The sequence below is a fragment of the Lynx rufus genome, unplaced genomic scaffold (genome assembly GCF_022079265.1).
Source record: "Lynx rufus isolate CCGP_SWC_20201006 ecotype Redwood Valley unplaced genomic scaffold, mLynRuf1.p SCAF_8, whole genome shotgun sequence".
In the NCBI taxonomy this organism is placed as follows: domain Eukaryota; kingdom Metazoa; phylum Chordata; class Mammalia; order Carnivora; family Felidae; genus Lynx; species Lynx rufus.
This window is the reverse complement of record NW_025814896.1, coordinates 101,020,921-101,036,906: the sequence shown is the minus strand read 5'-3', so window position 1 is coordinate 101,036,906 and position 15,986 is coordinate 101,020,921. Positions and strand designations below refer to the sequence as shown.

General features: G+C 50.5%; 1 protein-coding gene across 1 annotated transcript in view; it reads left to right on the top strand.

Annotated features, from left to right (window-relative positions):
• Positions 1–15,986, top strand: part of POLR1A (RNA polymerase I subunit A) — a 75,340-nt gene that overhangs the window by 44,568 nt on the left and 14,786 nt on the right. The window contains exons 15-24 of the mRNA XM_047068918.1: positions 2,286–2,435; positions 3,755–3,938; positions 6,259–6,341; positions 6,458–6,616; positions 8,261–8,359; positions 9,226–9,378; positions 10,696–10,778; positions 12,752–12,917; positions 13,826–14,047; positions 14,915–15,129. Of these exons, the coding sequence (XP_046924874.1) occupies positions 2,286–2,435; positions 3,755–3,938; positions 6,259–6,341; positions 6,458–6,616; positions 8,261–8,359; positions 9,226–9,378; positions 10,696–10,778; positions 12,752–12,917; positions 13,826–14,047; positions 14,915–15,129 (1,514 nt within the window). The remainder of the gene's footprint in view (positions 1–2,285; positions 2,436–3,754; positions 3,939–6,258; positions 6,342–6,457; positions 6,617–8,260; positions 8,360–9,225; positions 9,379–10,695; positions 10,779–12,751; positions 12,918–13,825; positions 14,048–14,914; positions 15,130–15,986) is intronic.

Genomic DNA, 15,986 nt, shown 5'->3' with positions numbered 1-15,986 from the left:
TCACAAATCGTGAGATCATGACGTGAGCCGAAGTCAAGAGTCAGATGCTTAACTGACAGCCACCCAGGTGCTCCAAATGCCTCCCCTTTGTTAGGTCAGTGCCATTCCCTTCTGTTCCTATTCTGTTAAGTGTTTTTATCATGAAAGGGTGTTGGAGTTTGTCAAATGCTTTGCTTGTTCTGCCCTCTTGACTTTATAGATGAGATGGTAGGTCCTGTTTCCCTGTCCTCAGTTGGTTGGATGTGTGTGCTTCTATTACCTTGCGCAGAGACTTGCTTTCCTGACTGTGCCCAGCCTGGCAGTCCCTGCTCTACATACGGTGATTTGATTGAAGTGCAGCTAGTGCAGCTAGTGGTTGGCATGACAAGGAAGCCTCACGCTCCTGCCTTAACTTCCTCACCCTCTCCTGGCAGTGCCAGCCTTGTGGAGAGTGTGTCATGACCCTGCTGGTCGTCTTCTGCTGAGATCACGTGTTGTCTGCTTCTTTAAAGACACACTTGCCAGTTGTCCTCCCACTTCTGATGCACATGCATTAAAAGGCAACCACTGTGGCCCCATTATACACATATAAAGACACTACTTTGTGGGGCCTGGTACAGGCGTAGAGGGAGCTGTTGATGCCAGCTGGTGGCTTCCAGCCCCTCCTTAGCCGTCATGCCTGTTGCACTGGCCTGTTTGCTCCTGGCCTGCTGCATCTTTGGGAATGCGTGCTTTTGGCCCCTCTGGAGTCATGGTTATCCCCCAGGTACTGCTGCCCTCCCTTGGGTTCTCAGTAGAGCAGCTGCTTGAGAAATTGCCTCTCCTAGCCTGCAGTTAGCAGCCACTTGTTGAGCGGATGGCCACTGTGATGCACCCAACCTGGGGCAAAGGAAGGGTGCCCTAGCCTCTCAGTAGCCGTAATTAATTCCAGGCAAATGAATTTATTTCTGGTGTTAGCCAGTAAAAGCTTATTGGGCGGGAGCCATCAGGTTGCTAGTCACATAACCAGTGGGTCTGGTGATGTGCCTCACTCAACTTTAATGACCGCTTCTAAAGTACTCGTCCTTCTTGTCAGCACCACTTACGGGGCTTATTCTCTAAGGCATTTATGTAGCCTCAGTTGTCTAGACCAGGAATGTATTTGGAATGAGTGAGCCTGTTAAAAGTAAAATCAGAGCATGTCACTCCTGTGGTCAAAACCTCCCAAGTAGGTTTCCTTCACACACTAAAAGCCTTCTGCCTGAAATGCATGGTCTGATGTCTGCATGGCTCCTTTCCTCACTACCTTGTAAGTGAGGCCTTCCCTTCCCGTCTTATTTAAAATCCTAAATATTCCCTCCCTCCTCCCACCACTCTACCCGGGGTCCTTCCCTGTTTTATTTTCCTCCAGGGATAATCCCCTTTGGGAATGAAGGTTCCACCAAAGACAGATTTATACATGACTTTTCCCAGCACCTGGCCCATTGTAAGCACTCAATATATAATTGCTGTGTGAATGGGTGGATTTTATCCATTCTGCAAATGACCAGTGCTCAACCTAAGAGCATAGTCATTTTGCCCCACAGTACATGACCAGTCAATGGTGGACCAGACACTGGAGCACTCATCCCTGAAGCTTCTCAGTCAGATGCCTCAGCCTCTCGTGTGAGTCTCTTCAGAAGGAGAGCTCTCCATTCTTTCTCTGTATCCTTTCCTTCCTTGGCACCCGCCGGAAAGTCAAAGCTGTTCTGTGGGAGGATGTTATTGACTATATGTAATGACTGCACGTAATAATCGTCTATTTTGATGTGGCCTGAAGATGAGAGAAGGATGCCTTTGAAGAGCGTTCTTTGACCTTTGCCTCAGTCCTGGGCCTGTCCTCTGGGAGACGGCAGCTGCACCTCCACTGCTGTTGTTGTGTTTATTTTTTTTACCTTTTTTTTTTTTTAAACCATATACTCAAATCTTTCTCTGCTATGACCCCACAGAAATTTGTTTCTTCTCCTTGCTTTGGTCTATTCAGGGACTTAATCCTCAGGTCTAGAAGATTGTTCACTTAAAGAATCATTTTAGGAAATAATCCCATTGACGTTCTTAATGGTGTATGTTTGTTCTTGTTCCTAAGCCCCCTCCTAAGCCATGTGAGTGAAAAAGAACTAAGATCAATTTGTCCTACAGAAGTGGAAGTGTCTGTTTTTCTTGCTCCGCCTACAGATCATCAGAATGGAGTTGTCTGGCTTTTCAAGGTGCATAGGGACAGGAGGTCCTAAAAGGGAGCTCCTCACCTTTTCTCCCCACAATCAGCATTATCTTCTTTTTCTCTCCAGGTTGTGTCAACGCTGCTCATAAACATAATCCCAGAGGACCACATCCCACTGAGCTTATCGGGAAAGGCGAAGATCAGCGGCAAAGCCTGGGTGCAGGAGTCTCCTCAACCTGTTCCCGGCTTTAACCCTGACTCAATGTGCGAGTCCCAGGTCTGGCTGCCTAGCTGTGTGGGTTAGAGACATCTAGTCCCAGTTTTAGGCAAATTGACTTAAAATGGAGACAGAGAAAGGGAGACACGCCCATAGAAGTGGGCGTCATGGTTCATAAGAGAGGGCCTTGTGTCCGAGTCGGTGTCAGTTTTTAGTTTTAGAAAGAAAGGGTCAGAGTTCATCACTAGCATTTGACCCTCAATATAAACCTCACAACTCACTTGAGCAGAAGGCCTCCAGACTCAACTCTGCAAAACTTGGAATTGCAGAGCCTGAGCTTTCCCTTGAGGCTCCTGAGTGGCTCGACATCACAGACCGACCGGCTGTGAGGTTGCACACTTGCCAGTTCTGTGGCTCGGGAGCCAGGCCTTGGGGAGGAGGCCCAGGGCAGTGGAACCTGGGCACAGTGCTCCTGCAACAAGCAATAGTGGCCCCACACTAAAGAGTTCCAAGCCTTAAGTCCCCGGCTCACAAGTGCTTTGTCACAGGGTCTAGCAGACATTCCATTTCAAAGTGAAGCTGCCACTTTGCTTTCCTTTTATAGATCGTATGCTTAATGCATACTCCATTATGTACCTAGCAGTCCTTCCTTTAATTAGCTTCTAATGCTTTATCCCAACTTTATAGAAGTGCAGAAGTCTTAAAAGATGTTAGAAAGGTTATGTTGTTCTTACTTCTAGGGTCCAAGGGAGGGAGTACCTAGGCCAAGGTCATGGTTATGAAGTTTACGCTCTGGATGCTCTCATTTGTAGTCACAAGGGTACTTGACCTCAAGTCAGTATGGGCAGGGTTGTGGTGTAAGAGGACATGTAAACACTGAAATGTCTGCACATGCGTGTGTGTATATAGTATAGTCTCTGGAAAAAAGTAATTTAAAAGTATTGGTCTATATATCCTCATCTCCTTTATTTGGAAAAAATACATTAGGGACACCTGGGTGGCTCAGTCAGTTAAACATCTGACTTTGGCTCAGGTCATGATCTCACAGTTTGTGGGTTCGAGCCCCACATCAGGCTATGTGCTGACAGCTCAGAGCCTGGAGCCTGCTTCAGATTCTGTGTCTCCCCTCTCTCTCTGCCTCCTCCCCACTCACAGTCGGTCTCTCTCTCTCTCTCTCTCTCTCTCTCAAAAGTAAAAACTAAATTAAAAGAAAAAATATATTAGTTCCGTTTGTACCCTACATCTTTCCATCAAGGACTTGAGGCAGGTTACAGTGGAGGTACATACACAATAAGGTTAATAAAACACAGAGAAGGGAGGGGGTGGCTTACACAGGAGGTGTCACCTCCACTCCAGCGTTGGTGTTGTCCCCTGCACAGGTGATCATCAGAGAAGGGGAGCTGCTCTGTGGGGTGCTGGACAAGGCACACTATGGGAGCTCCGCCTATGGCCTGGTCCACTGCTGCTACGAGATCTATGGTGGGGAGACCAGCGGCAAGGTTCTCACCTGCCTGGCCCGCCTCTTCACCGCCTACCTGCAGCTCTACAGAGGTTTCACCTTGGGTGAGTGCTGGGCGTTTGGCCCCGTGGCTCCCTCTCCTAACCAGCACGCCCATCGGGATGTCTCCCTGACTCTATTAGCAGCCTCCAAGGGAATGGCCAGTCTCCTTCTACAACTATGTCTTCACTTGACTGCCAGCAGCATGACACAGACATGCTCCTTCTTGGTGCTTTCTACCACTCCCTGATGGCCAGCATTTCTTCACCCTCCTTGGTCCTTATTTCCATTCTGTCCTTTTCTCCACCCAGCCTTCATGGTTGTCTATCCCTGACACTGATTTTTCACACTCGAACCCACCTCCATTCTTTCCTGTAAGCGTCCTTCCAGAATTCCTTGGGCACTCCACGTTCCAGAGACCACCTTCTTCCCTACTGTCAGAACTGCCCACACTTCCCAACACAGCTGAGGCATCGGTGCTGTTGGAAACACCATGTTGGGGCAGACCTGCTGGGGTGATCCTAAGATAGGAAGAAGAACTCCCTTGTCTCCTCCCTGGAAATGAGCACACACCGTTTGAGGAAGTTGGCTCTGATAAAGACAGCAAGCGTGCTATTACTGTCTATGCCTTGGGCTTACTCAGGGTGGTGCGTCTCCCAAGGACACAGAGTGGAGTCTGAGCCCTTCTGCTTTGTTCCTGTGAGGAACACGTGACATGCTGTGTGTTGAGCCTGAGCCACAGTGAGTGTTCGCATTGTCTAGTTGGTGATTAAAGTAAGACTCTGTGCTTTGCACACTTGCTTGTGTGCAGACATGGTGGGAATCCCATTGTGGGGCCCATGGGCCACCTCAGCTGGAGCCTGTTCACTTGCCTGCAGTGGGGCTCGCGTGGTTATATGATACATGTTCATTGTGGCAGAGTAGAAATAAATACAGACATGATAATGACCGAAAGTCACCCAGCATTCAAGCCATAAGCGATAACCACACATTTTATGTGTGTCTTTCTAGGCTTTCCAATATAAACACATTCAGAGAAAAATGGGATCCTACACTACACAGTTTTTGTAACCTTTTACTCCCCATTTTGGAATGTATTTATATACATTCTTTTGGACAGGTCCTACATCCTCAGGTCTGTGGCTACAGATTATTCTAGTTTTATAGATGTACCATAGTTTATTTAACCAGTCCTGTAATTAGACATTTAGGCCCTTTTCCTGGTTTTCACTTTATTGCTGGGAATCCCGTCTTTAAAAATGAAAAGTAGCGGAAGATGCCACACCCAGCTCACGATGAGGACCACACCTAACAAGCCGTGCCCGCAGCACTGTGTAGCACATGGCACAAAGAGAATTCAGCCCCCAGATACAAAAGCCTCCCAGAGACCACGAGACAGAAAGGGAACAGGGCCAAGCTGGGCCCAGCTCTGAGGGAAGGGCGAGCTAGAGACATTGCCTTCCGCTCCCGCCTTCGTAGCCAGAGGTCAGTGAAGGGACAGCAAAGTGGCCCGGAGCTGACCCCATGAAAGACCCGCTTTTGTGGTTACGGCTTCCTCACAGAGGGACTTTCTTTCCTCCGTTACTTGTTCTTCTGAGCCCCTCAAGCTTCCAGAATGTTGCATTGGAAATTCCAGCTGTTTTAGCTCAGCTTCTGAACAGTGTAGCCATTGTTTGTCTTCCCATTCAGACCTTGGCTGAGGGACTTTTGAGCCCAGTAGCGCTCGACAGATAACAGGCAGCAAGTGGTTAAAAGATGAAGTAGGGGGAGGTCCCGCCCAAGGTGAGGAATTCTTCAGCCCTTTAGGGCCAGAATGACAGGTTTACTGAAGCGACCCAGGCTCTCGTCCCCGGGAGCAGCCTGCAGTGATGGGCCCTGTCACCCGGGCACAGGTGTGTGCCTGCACACACATGCAACCATGCAGGATGGGCCCTGTGATGTGTGCCTGCTGGGAATCAAAACCAGGATGTTCTTTCCCTTCCTGTCTTCTTCCTCACTTTTCATCCAAAACCTCATCTTCACCCCAGCCCATCCATTCATTCAACATGTATGTATTGAGTGGAGTGCAGTCTAGCTGGTGGCTAAGAGCACAGGTTTGTGACTTGGCCCTGGGTTTACTTTTCTGCCTATGGAACACTGGGCAGGTAGCTCAGGTTTGAGCCTTAGTTTGACTATTTGTAAAATGGGGCTTCGAATGCTTAGCCTCTGGGAGGCACTTAGGAGATGGTGGCAATCTCTTCTTAATAACAATGTCAATATCGTCATCGTTATTCTGGTGCTTCCTGTGTTTGTGGAACCGTGTGCCGTGCCCTGACCTCCCCAAGCTTACAGCCTGGTGAGAAGTTAGGCCCGGTCCCCCGAGAGTTTGTCTGTCTCACTTCACAGGCGTGGAAGACATTCTGGTTAAGCCGAAGGCGGATGTTAAGAGACACAGAGTCATTGAAGAGTCCACCCACTGCGGGCCACGGGTGAGGAGGACCTGGGAGGCTACAGCCTACTGCAGAGGGTCGGGTCTCCCATGGAACAAAAGCCACACCTTCCTCCCTTGGCTGCTGCCTGTGACGTGTTCCTTTTCTCATCCTAGGCTGTCAGGGCTGCATTAAACCTGCCAGAAGCTGCGTCATGTGACGAGGTCCGAGGGAAATGGCAGGATGCCCATCTGGGCAAAGACCAGAGGGATTTTAACATGATTGATCTGAAGTTCAAGGAGGAAGTGAACCATTACAACAATGAGATTAACAAGGTTAGTCCAGCAGTGTGTGCACTTATCACCACCATTTTGAATGCTGGTTTTTAAAAAAATTACATTTTGCTTCTCACGTAGGGCCCTGTGGAGCACTTTGGCTCTTTAACAGCTGACTGGGTGAGATGTGAGGTGGGATGTATAGAATTCATCATTTTGAAGAGCCAAGGGCTTTGTGCTCTTACTCGGTTAATGCTGAGAGGGCATGCTTTGCACTTCTTTTTCGTTTTAAATGTTTGTGTTTTGGGGTGACTGCATCCATGGGGACTGAAGAATTCCTCTGGGGCCTCTGTGGTGGAGGAGCAGAATGAAGGACCAAAAATACTATTGCCACTTAACATGGCGGCTGGGGGTGAAAGCCTGGGTTCAAACCCTGTCTGCCATGTACTTGGTGTGTGACTTAAAGGCAAGTGATGTAAGCAATCTGTATCTTGGTTTACTAGCCTGGAAGGAGGGATATGAGGAACACTTACCTCACAGCGTTGCTGAGAGGATTAAGGAGCTAATCTAGACTATGCTCTTGACACGGTGGGAGCACTCTGGAAATTCTCCAGAGCCCCTGTCTGCTTTTCCACCAAGCCAGTTCTTCTACATCGGAGAAAGGAGAGGGAAGTCCCTGCACAGGCCAAGACCACAGCCGGGGCTCTCCACCATCTTGCCTCAGAGCTGGGGCTTCCAGTCCTGCAGCTTGAAGGAGCCAGCCTGGCCCTCACCCTGCCTTCTGGACCACAAGGCCCAGCCTGAGGGGGAGAGGGAGAAGCAAGGCCATTGCTCAACAACAGTCGGTGTTTGCCTGGTGCCCTCTGAACTGGCTTCCAGGATCCCTTAGCCTGCCAGGAGTGCAGACCTCTCGGTACAAGTGCTGTCCCTGAGAAGTTTTCTTCGGAGGAGCCTTCCCAGCACCGCTCCGAGAATCTGGAGGCCCAGCTTCCAGGCTTGACTAAGAATGCTGGGGTGTGGTCTCAGAAGCACCTCAGAATCGCTTCTTGTCCCACCAGCAACTCTCTTCCCACTGCACACCCCCCACTTCCCCCGCCCCATCTCTCCTACGTGGGTCTGGGTCTCTGCAATCCTAGTAGAAGCTTAAATAGACTCTGAGCCCCTCCCAGCACCTCTTCAGGCTCCACCTAGAGGGTTTTGCTCATGTCTGCTGGCCCTGGAGCCAAGGCCAGACTCCCACGTGGTACTAGGGCAGCATGTTGGTAAATGTGAGTGTGTCACGGGCATTGGTCCTCACTGCCAAGTGTGCAGGAACTGAGGCTGTGCTCTGCTGGGCAGATCCACAAGGGTATCACCTCAAATTTTCTTCTTAGCCAGCTCCTTTTTACACTCACCAACTGGATATGCTGGCCCCTCTAGTTCTCCCTTTTTATTCCCATTTGCCAGTGGCAAGAGCCTTGAGCTTCTTGGCAGAGGGTGTCAGGAGGGTGCAGCACGTGGGGGCCCTCATCATTAGACTTGTATCTAGGAGTTCTAGCAAAAAGGATGGTTGCCAAATGAGACTTCTTACCTTGAGTGGGATTTGGCCCTTATCTCTAGATAAATAGTCTGAATTTATTGCTTCTGCATCCCAGGTTTACCTTGTGATTTGGGATTTCAGATGGGAGTGAAGTCACTGACTTGATGTCTTTATTTAATCTGCAGGCATGCATGCCATTTGGCCTGCACAGACAGTTCCCAGAGAACAACTTGCAGATGATGGTGCAATCTGGAGCCAAAGGTTCAACTGTAAACACCATGCAGGTGTGAGCAAAGACGGACTGGCTGGTTTGCCAGAGGGATGGGGTGATTGCAGGAGGCAATTTTCAGATTTCTTTCTGATTTTAAAAGGGTCCATGTGCCATATAAAACGTGGCAAGTACTAAAAAATATAAAAGCATATAGAAATTAGTACCGTTAGCACATCAATGTTAGAAACAAACACAGATATAAATGTGTGCGTGTGTGTAATCAGTCTTGTCTGAGGTCCTGTCATGGTCTGCTTTCTTCATTTTTTAGTATATTGTAAGCACTGTCCTAGAGGTTTCTTTACCCTTAATTTGAGGCCCGTTACCTCCTCGGGGTCCTGCAGTACTTTTGTAGCATGTTTGCAAATGTTAACATTTCTTTTCAAAGTCTTGATGATGGTGTAGAGCAGTGTAGGAATGGGTTTAAAAGGCTGAAGGCCTCACTTTGACTAGAGTGAAATCCAGACACATTGCCCTCCTCCCCACCCCCCACCAAGAATATTAATAGGTGGTTTTATTTTCTTTTGTCCTTAGAGTCTAAGGATTACAATAAGTTACTTTTTCTCGTGGGCCTCAGTTTCTCCATTAAGGCCCTTAGGTCCCTTCTGGGTATAACACCAAATGGTTCTGAGACATGTCTTCTTTTGCAAACACTGCCCATTTACAACTGACCCCAAATACTAAAATCTTGATCAGTCAGCAATAGGAATGCGCAGTTCTCTTCTTGAAACATGAGCGCCTTTGGTTAGTTGGAAAATCTAGTTTGGCCTTCAAAATCCAGTTTTCACGCAGCTTTTTTCCGAGAGCAAGCCCTCCCTCCCTCTGCTAGGAAGCAGCATTAACACATGTGTGGATCTCTCCTTTGGGTTTCCTTTCCTCCAGATCTCATGCCTGCTGGGCCAGATTGAATTGGAAGGTCGGAGACCCCCCCTGATGGCGTCTGGCAAGTCACTGCCCTGCTTTGAGCCTTATGAATTCACCCCCAGGGCTGGCGGCTTCGTCACTGGCAGATTCCTAACTGGTATCAAGCCTCCTGTATGTATTTTGGTTTTTCCTCTTGCCTCTTCTCATTGCTAGGCTCAGTGGTAGGAGGCTTGTGACCTCTACCAACAACTTGGAGCAAGGACAATCGAGTAATAAATGCCAAGCCATTTGTTGCTTTCTCACTAGACCCTGTGGCCCACAGGGACAGTAAGGATGCCACCCTGTCATGTTCAGCATTATAACACCAGAGCTTTCACAGCACCTGGAACATCATGAGTGCTAAGTGTTTGCTGAAAAATGAAAAGATGGGTAAGACCGATCCTAGGTCCGCCTTTTCCTGCCATATGCCCTCTCTATGCTGTCTTCCCTACTTTGAAGGCAGCTAGAGAGGGGATGCCCCTCACCAGGGTGCCCTCTGTTGCCAAAAGGAACATCACAGAGATTTATTTCACACTCCACCCCCATCAAGAGTACCTCCCATGGCTCCTCCTTCACGGTGGGAAAATTGACTAGCTGTGGCAAATGTCTAGTTCTTGGTCAGCAACAGACTTCTCCCCTAAGAAAAATGTTTTCTCCTCATTTTGTCAGAAATGGCTTTTTGAATGTTAGTACCTTTTGTTCCTTGGTTAGTGCATCTCTGCAAGATCAGACAATTAAATCCAGGTCGTGAAGAGGACCGGCCTTTCGTTTCAAGGCCACCAACTGCTCCAAGGGCTCATCAGTCCCACATGGGTTCTCCAGTGACCACCCATGGCCTCTGACAAAGGATGGAGGAGAGATGATACGGACCAGAACTTTTTAAACTCTGGTTGTGACCCCTTAGTGAATCATGAAATCACCGTAATAGATAGTGACTGTCATTTCTTTATAATAAAACAGAACAGGGTAGTGAAGAAAACATCCAAGTAAGGGATAGGACAGTTTCCTAAAGTTTTCCTTTGAGTTTTCTATCTGTATGTCCATGTTTGCTGATTACTATCATAAGTGTATTTCTTCTGGTGAGTTAGTTAAAACGTTTGGAAAAGACTGTGTACCTCTGATAATACTGTTGGAAGCAGAATTCAGGGATGTGGACTGAATGGAAGAGTGATAAAGCCCAAGTGCCATTTCCATTTGGAAAGTGGGGTGTGCGGTGTGGGATAAAATACCGAGGGTGGAATGCATGGGTGCAGGTGGAGCTCCTGGCAAGGTAGCGCAAAAGGTAAGCCACAGGGGAGGGCAGAAGCCACTGGGGCCATCAGACCTGTCCGGGCCGAGAGCCACAGGAGATCTGACTAGGCTGCCGGTGGTGTTGTTGGCCTGCACCACCCTTCAGGAAGCATCCTTCCTCACGGCCACCTCTGGGGCCCGGCCCCGCATCTCCCACAGGAGTTCTTCTTTCACTGCATGGCAGGGCGAGAGGGTCTGGTGGACACCGCCGTGAAAACCAGCCGCTCCGGCTATCTCCAAAGGTAAAAAGCACCTGCTCTGCCCCTATCAGACGGGGTCTGTGTCCCAGGACTAGTCACCTCCACGTTGTCATCTTTCACATTGTCGGTGATGGTTCACTTATAGTCCCTTTGGGTGAAAAAACTTTTTAAAAATGGCCATGGGTGGCCTGGGACAGAAAATGCAGATGAGCTTCCCCTTCTAAAAGACTGGTAGAGAGTGAGCTCAGAGGTTTATACGGAGGGCCCCTGTGTTCTGCAGACGCACACTATTCCCCCCCCCACCCCCTCAGGCCTGGCTCTAAGTCCTGTTCTCTGGGAACTCGGGTGACTACCCCACAGGGAGGCAGAACTCCTTTTATCCTGCCCTCAGAGGTTTTCCTGTCTCTGCTCCAGCCTTGTCCTCTCTCCTGCTGCTATGTTCCAGATTCCCCAAAGCTGCAGTCCTTACTATGGTCCCCTCCCCCTTGACTACCAAGGCTGCAGCCATGGGGTTGGGCCAGGAAAGGGAAGGGTGGGTTTGGGGTGGACAACCCTGGGTGGTGGGGCAGCAAGGAAGCCATATGCCGAGCTGGCGGCACCATGTGGAGAGCCGGCATTCAGCACCGCTGGGCGAGTTCCCCTCTCGGGCATGGATCACACGGCCGTTTCCTTCCGTGAGCAGGGGTTACGCCCCACTTCCCATTTCTTAAATCGTTCAACAATACGTGTATAACATAGAAAAAGCTAGAAAACAAATGATCAAATAAGTCTGGGGTGAGGGGATCCTTGTGTGGGGTGGGAGTCCCTGAGGCCAATTAGATAACTCTGGGGGGAAGATGTGGAGGGTCTTTGTTGGAACAGAGGAGCAGCCATCATCGGAGTAAAGTACATAAGCCTCCGCGAGCTCCATCTGCCAGTGGAGGGTTGTGGTGGGGAGGTCCCGTGCAGGGCTTCAGACAGGATGGATCGGAGGAGGCCAGCCCGGCTATGGTGGAGTTCTAGCCGGACGTCGGAAGGCTGCGCCCCAAGAGTGGCCATGGAAAGGAAGAAGCCGTTGTGGAGACGTAGAGCAGCTGGCTGAAACGCAGGAGGAAGAAGCAGAGAGGCAGCAGATAAACCTAGTTGAGTTTTCAGGCCTGAGTGGCAGCTCAGAGACACAGTTGACAGAGAAGAGAAAGAAAGTATGTGTGGCGTGAGGAGTCAGCAGGAGGTTATTCAAGCAGCCATGTCGCGTGGACCTTTAAAGACAAGGCCTGATGGTCAGAAGAGGCCTGGACGCACAGCCTTGTGGGGCTGTTGCTGGTGCTGAGAGCAGGGCCCTGTGGGCAAGGAGAGCAGAGCAGAGGGCTCCAGGCAGCACCTGCAGCATTTGCAGCAGAGGGGAAGTGGTGCTCAGCACCAACCTCACCAGGCCCTGGGCTGGATGCCAAGAAGACAGTGGTGACTGACACTGAATTCTGTCCTTGGAGCTTAAGGGAACAGTGGCTCCTAGAAAACCTCCTGTTAAGGTGGCAGGAAGAGACAGGGGCAGAGTGGCCAGAGGTAAGCTAAGGAGCCAGTACCAGGTGGTAGGAAGAGAGGTTGAGGGAGACAGCTGACTACTGGGAGCACTGAGGAAAAAGGGCACCAGGTTAGGGTTAGCACATCAGCATTTAGTTCCTAATGTGTCCTTAGTTTCCCTGGAAAATATCTGGACTAACCACACTGGAGAGGCATTGGGTGGGTAGCAAGCCCTCCTGCCTTACCTGCCTTTTGGACCTACTGATGCTGGTCCTTGGGGAGCTCTTCAGTGCAGGGGAGTGAAAGGCAGGCAGCAGTCCCGGCTACTGGGGCCGGATATGGGAGCCAGGGCCAAGCAATGGCAGCTAGCCTCTCGCGCATGCTGCTGCAACTTCCTTCTCCCAGAAAACTATCAGGAAGCTCCCTGGTCAGGAGCTGCTGTAGCACAGAGCCTGGGGCATCGGAGCCTTGCCCAGCTGCCCTTTCCACCGTCCGCTGCCCTGGTCTCCTTGCAGGTGCATCATCAAGCACTTGGAGGGGCTGGTCGTCCAGTATGATCTGACAGTCCGCGACAGCGACGGCAGCGTGGTCCAGTTCCTGTATGGGGAGGACGGCCTGGACATCCCCAAGACACAGTTCCTGCAGCCCAAGCAGTTCCCCTTCCTCGCCAGCAACTATGAGGTAGTTGGCCTGACCAGACCTGGTGCCTGGAGGTGGTGGGGCCCGGAGCTGCATGGTGGGCCTTGCACCCTGAGCTTTGCCATGCAGTGAGGTGGCTGTTGAAAAGCAGAGTGGGAAAAGGTTTACAAAGCACCGGTCGATGCCTTAAAACATTTGACATTTTCATAGCCCCTCAGGGGACTTTCATCACATGAGATAGCAGAAAGACACGTGTACCTCTGGAACAACAGCTACCATCTGGGGGCATTTGCCACGTGCTGGGCCCTAAGCTAAAGTGCACTGTGGGCAGCGTGTGCTTTTATCCTCACCACAACCTGGGGAAGTAGGTCTTCTTGTCCATTTTACAGCCGAGACCAGGCGTATCGGAGTTGAAGTGACTAGCTGCTGTGTGGCAGGGCCAGTGTCTGGACCCAGGCGTGTCTGACACGCAGGCTGGTGATCTTCATACCATGCCTTGCCACTCCAAGAATGACCATCACCATTAACTGAGTAGTCACCTATTTTGCAGTCCGATACTGAAACCACTGGGACCTGCCCGTGGTCATGCAGCAGATGGCAGTGTTGAAGGTTGCACTCCGGTGCCAGCTCCTTTCTCTCCTGGTGCCTGTCCCACAGTTTTGGCTATCACTTGCTCTCCTCCTTTCTCCCTAGAAACTCCCCTGGGTTCTGCAGGGGCTCTGAACATGCTGGGATGTCCCCTGTTATCCCTGTAGCTCCTGAACCACCAGCTCCCAAGTCCAGGATACACAGTGAGGGCCCTGTTTAGCAGCAGGTGCTCAGCACCTATGAGAGGCGTTGTGAAGCCTCCACACGTCTTGGGCCTATGAAGTTGTATGACCTGGCCCTGTGTCATGCCCTTATCTCTTTGGTCTTATGTCTGTGGTTTGTTTGTTTGTCTGTTTGTTTAGGTGATAATGAAATCGAAGCATCTCCATGAAGTTTTATCCAGAGCAGATCCCCAAAAAGCTCTCCGCCACTTCAGAGCCATCAAAAAATGGCAAAGCAGGCATCCCAACACCATGCTGAGAAATGGTGCCTTCTTGAATTATTCACAGAAGATTCAGGCAGCCGTGAAAGCCTTGAACCTTGAGGGTGGGAACCAGAATGGCCGCAGCCCTGGGACTCACCAGGTGACTTGGGGGGGTGACTGTGTCCCTGGTGCCTGGAGCATATAGGCCTCAGGGATTGAAGAAATGGGTTGTTTTCCTAATAGAAGGTATAATCGTGTAATATGGCTTTCTTCACTGTTAGGAAACAAATGGCCCTCAAATAGGAACTGAAGGAGGGTACTGTTCACAAGGGTGTGGGCCGGGTTTGGGGAAACCGATTGGGGCTGGTAACTTGGGTGCTCACCACCCCAGGTGGGCAGGAACAGGGAGAGTAGCCACCAGGAGTGGAGAGGGTAGCTGGGGGCAGTAGGAAGGCATGGCCTACTCAGAGGCCCCTTAGAGAGGGTGGGGGATAAATGCCCAGCATTGCTCTACTCCCACATTCCCTTCTGCTGCTGGAGCCTCCCATTAGGCAAACACAGCTGGGAGCCAGGAGGCAGGGGAACACTTTGAAGCAGTTGCTGTGGGGTAGCTTTGGGGCATCAAGTGTGTGAAAGCCTGAAAGAGGGACAGCCGTGTCCTGGTTTGCCCTAGGATGGTCCTGGCTTTGCCTTTCAACCTAACATTATTAATGATAGTTCCCCATTCTACTCTAAAAAAATTCCGGTTTGGACAGTAACTTTCCTGGTCACCCTGCCTGTGTTCCAGTGGGCTGGGATGAAAACCTCGGAGAGTCATGGTCGGGCTCGTGCATGCCAGGATGGATTCTGTTTTATCCCTGTCCTAAATGTTGGGGTGGATTTCTCATTGTCATCTGGTTCTGTCTCCTTCCCCTACTCTCTTTTGGAGCCAGTGCCTTTGATCCTCCTTATCCCACTGGATGTCCCAGGAAAGATAGGCCCATTCCTGGTTTCCCCCCACGTGGCTGAGGCCTTTTCTTCCTTTCAGATATTGAGAATGTGGGGTGAGTTAGATGAGCAGAGTCGAAGGAAATACCAGAAGAAGGCAGCTCCTTGTCCAGACCCCAGTCTGTCCGTCTGGCGCCCAGACATCTACTTTGCATCAGTGTCGGAAACATTTGAAAAAAAGGTGGATGACTATAGTCTCGAGTGGGCATCTCAAGCAGAGAAGAGTTATGAGAAATCAGAGCTTTCTCTTGACAGGTAATGGCATTGATTTGTCACAGGGCACGTGCAGAGGGAAAGTCTATGTCTCGGGCTCCTTCCTTACCTACTCTGGAAGGGAGGGCAGCCTCCTGAGTTCGAGCCTCCAGGAGGAGGGAGGGAAGTAAAATAGAAAGGACAGCTTGCAGGCCCAGAGGGCTCCAAGACAGGCAAGGGCAAATAGGCAGGAATGGACACCGCTGCCTGGCCCAGGACAGAGAAAAATGCTCTCCTGGGTGGAAGCTTGCAGAAATGACTCTCTCTTGAGTTTGGTGTGGTGGCCATGGCTAATTGAGAGTCAGGGAATCTGCTCACCATTCAGCAGCTTCTAACTCTGACCCAAGGCAAATCATTCTCTGCCCTGTGACCCTATGGCTCAGCCTTTCATGAGGGGTTGGATCTGATATACTCTAATACTCCTTTGAGCCTTGGATTCTGAAGTCTTAAGAAAGAAGGAGCATGTGCAGTCCTCAGCTTAGACTCGTTCACCAATAAATAAATAAATAGACAAACCAACCAACCCTGTGGTCTAGGCAGGTGGGAAGCTAGGCAGGTACCAGCACCGAGCCACATCAGGTTACAACATCAGAAGCACCCCCAGGGAGGCCTGCTGCAAGGTTGGTATTGGAGCGGTTGTCAGGGGATCCTTTGCACTCAGCTTGCCGAGCCTGGCCGGCAAAGCTGGAAGACCTCCAAGGTGTAGGCCCTGGCCTGGCTGCTTGGGGAGACTAGCCGAGTCCAGGAGTGGGCCTGCAGGCGGAAGTTGGGAATGGGTAAAGGCAAATGAGCAAAGGCAAGTGCATGAGTGGAGGAACCAGAGGGGAGGAGCAGGGCTCTCTCTCTGCCTTTAATGTGAC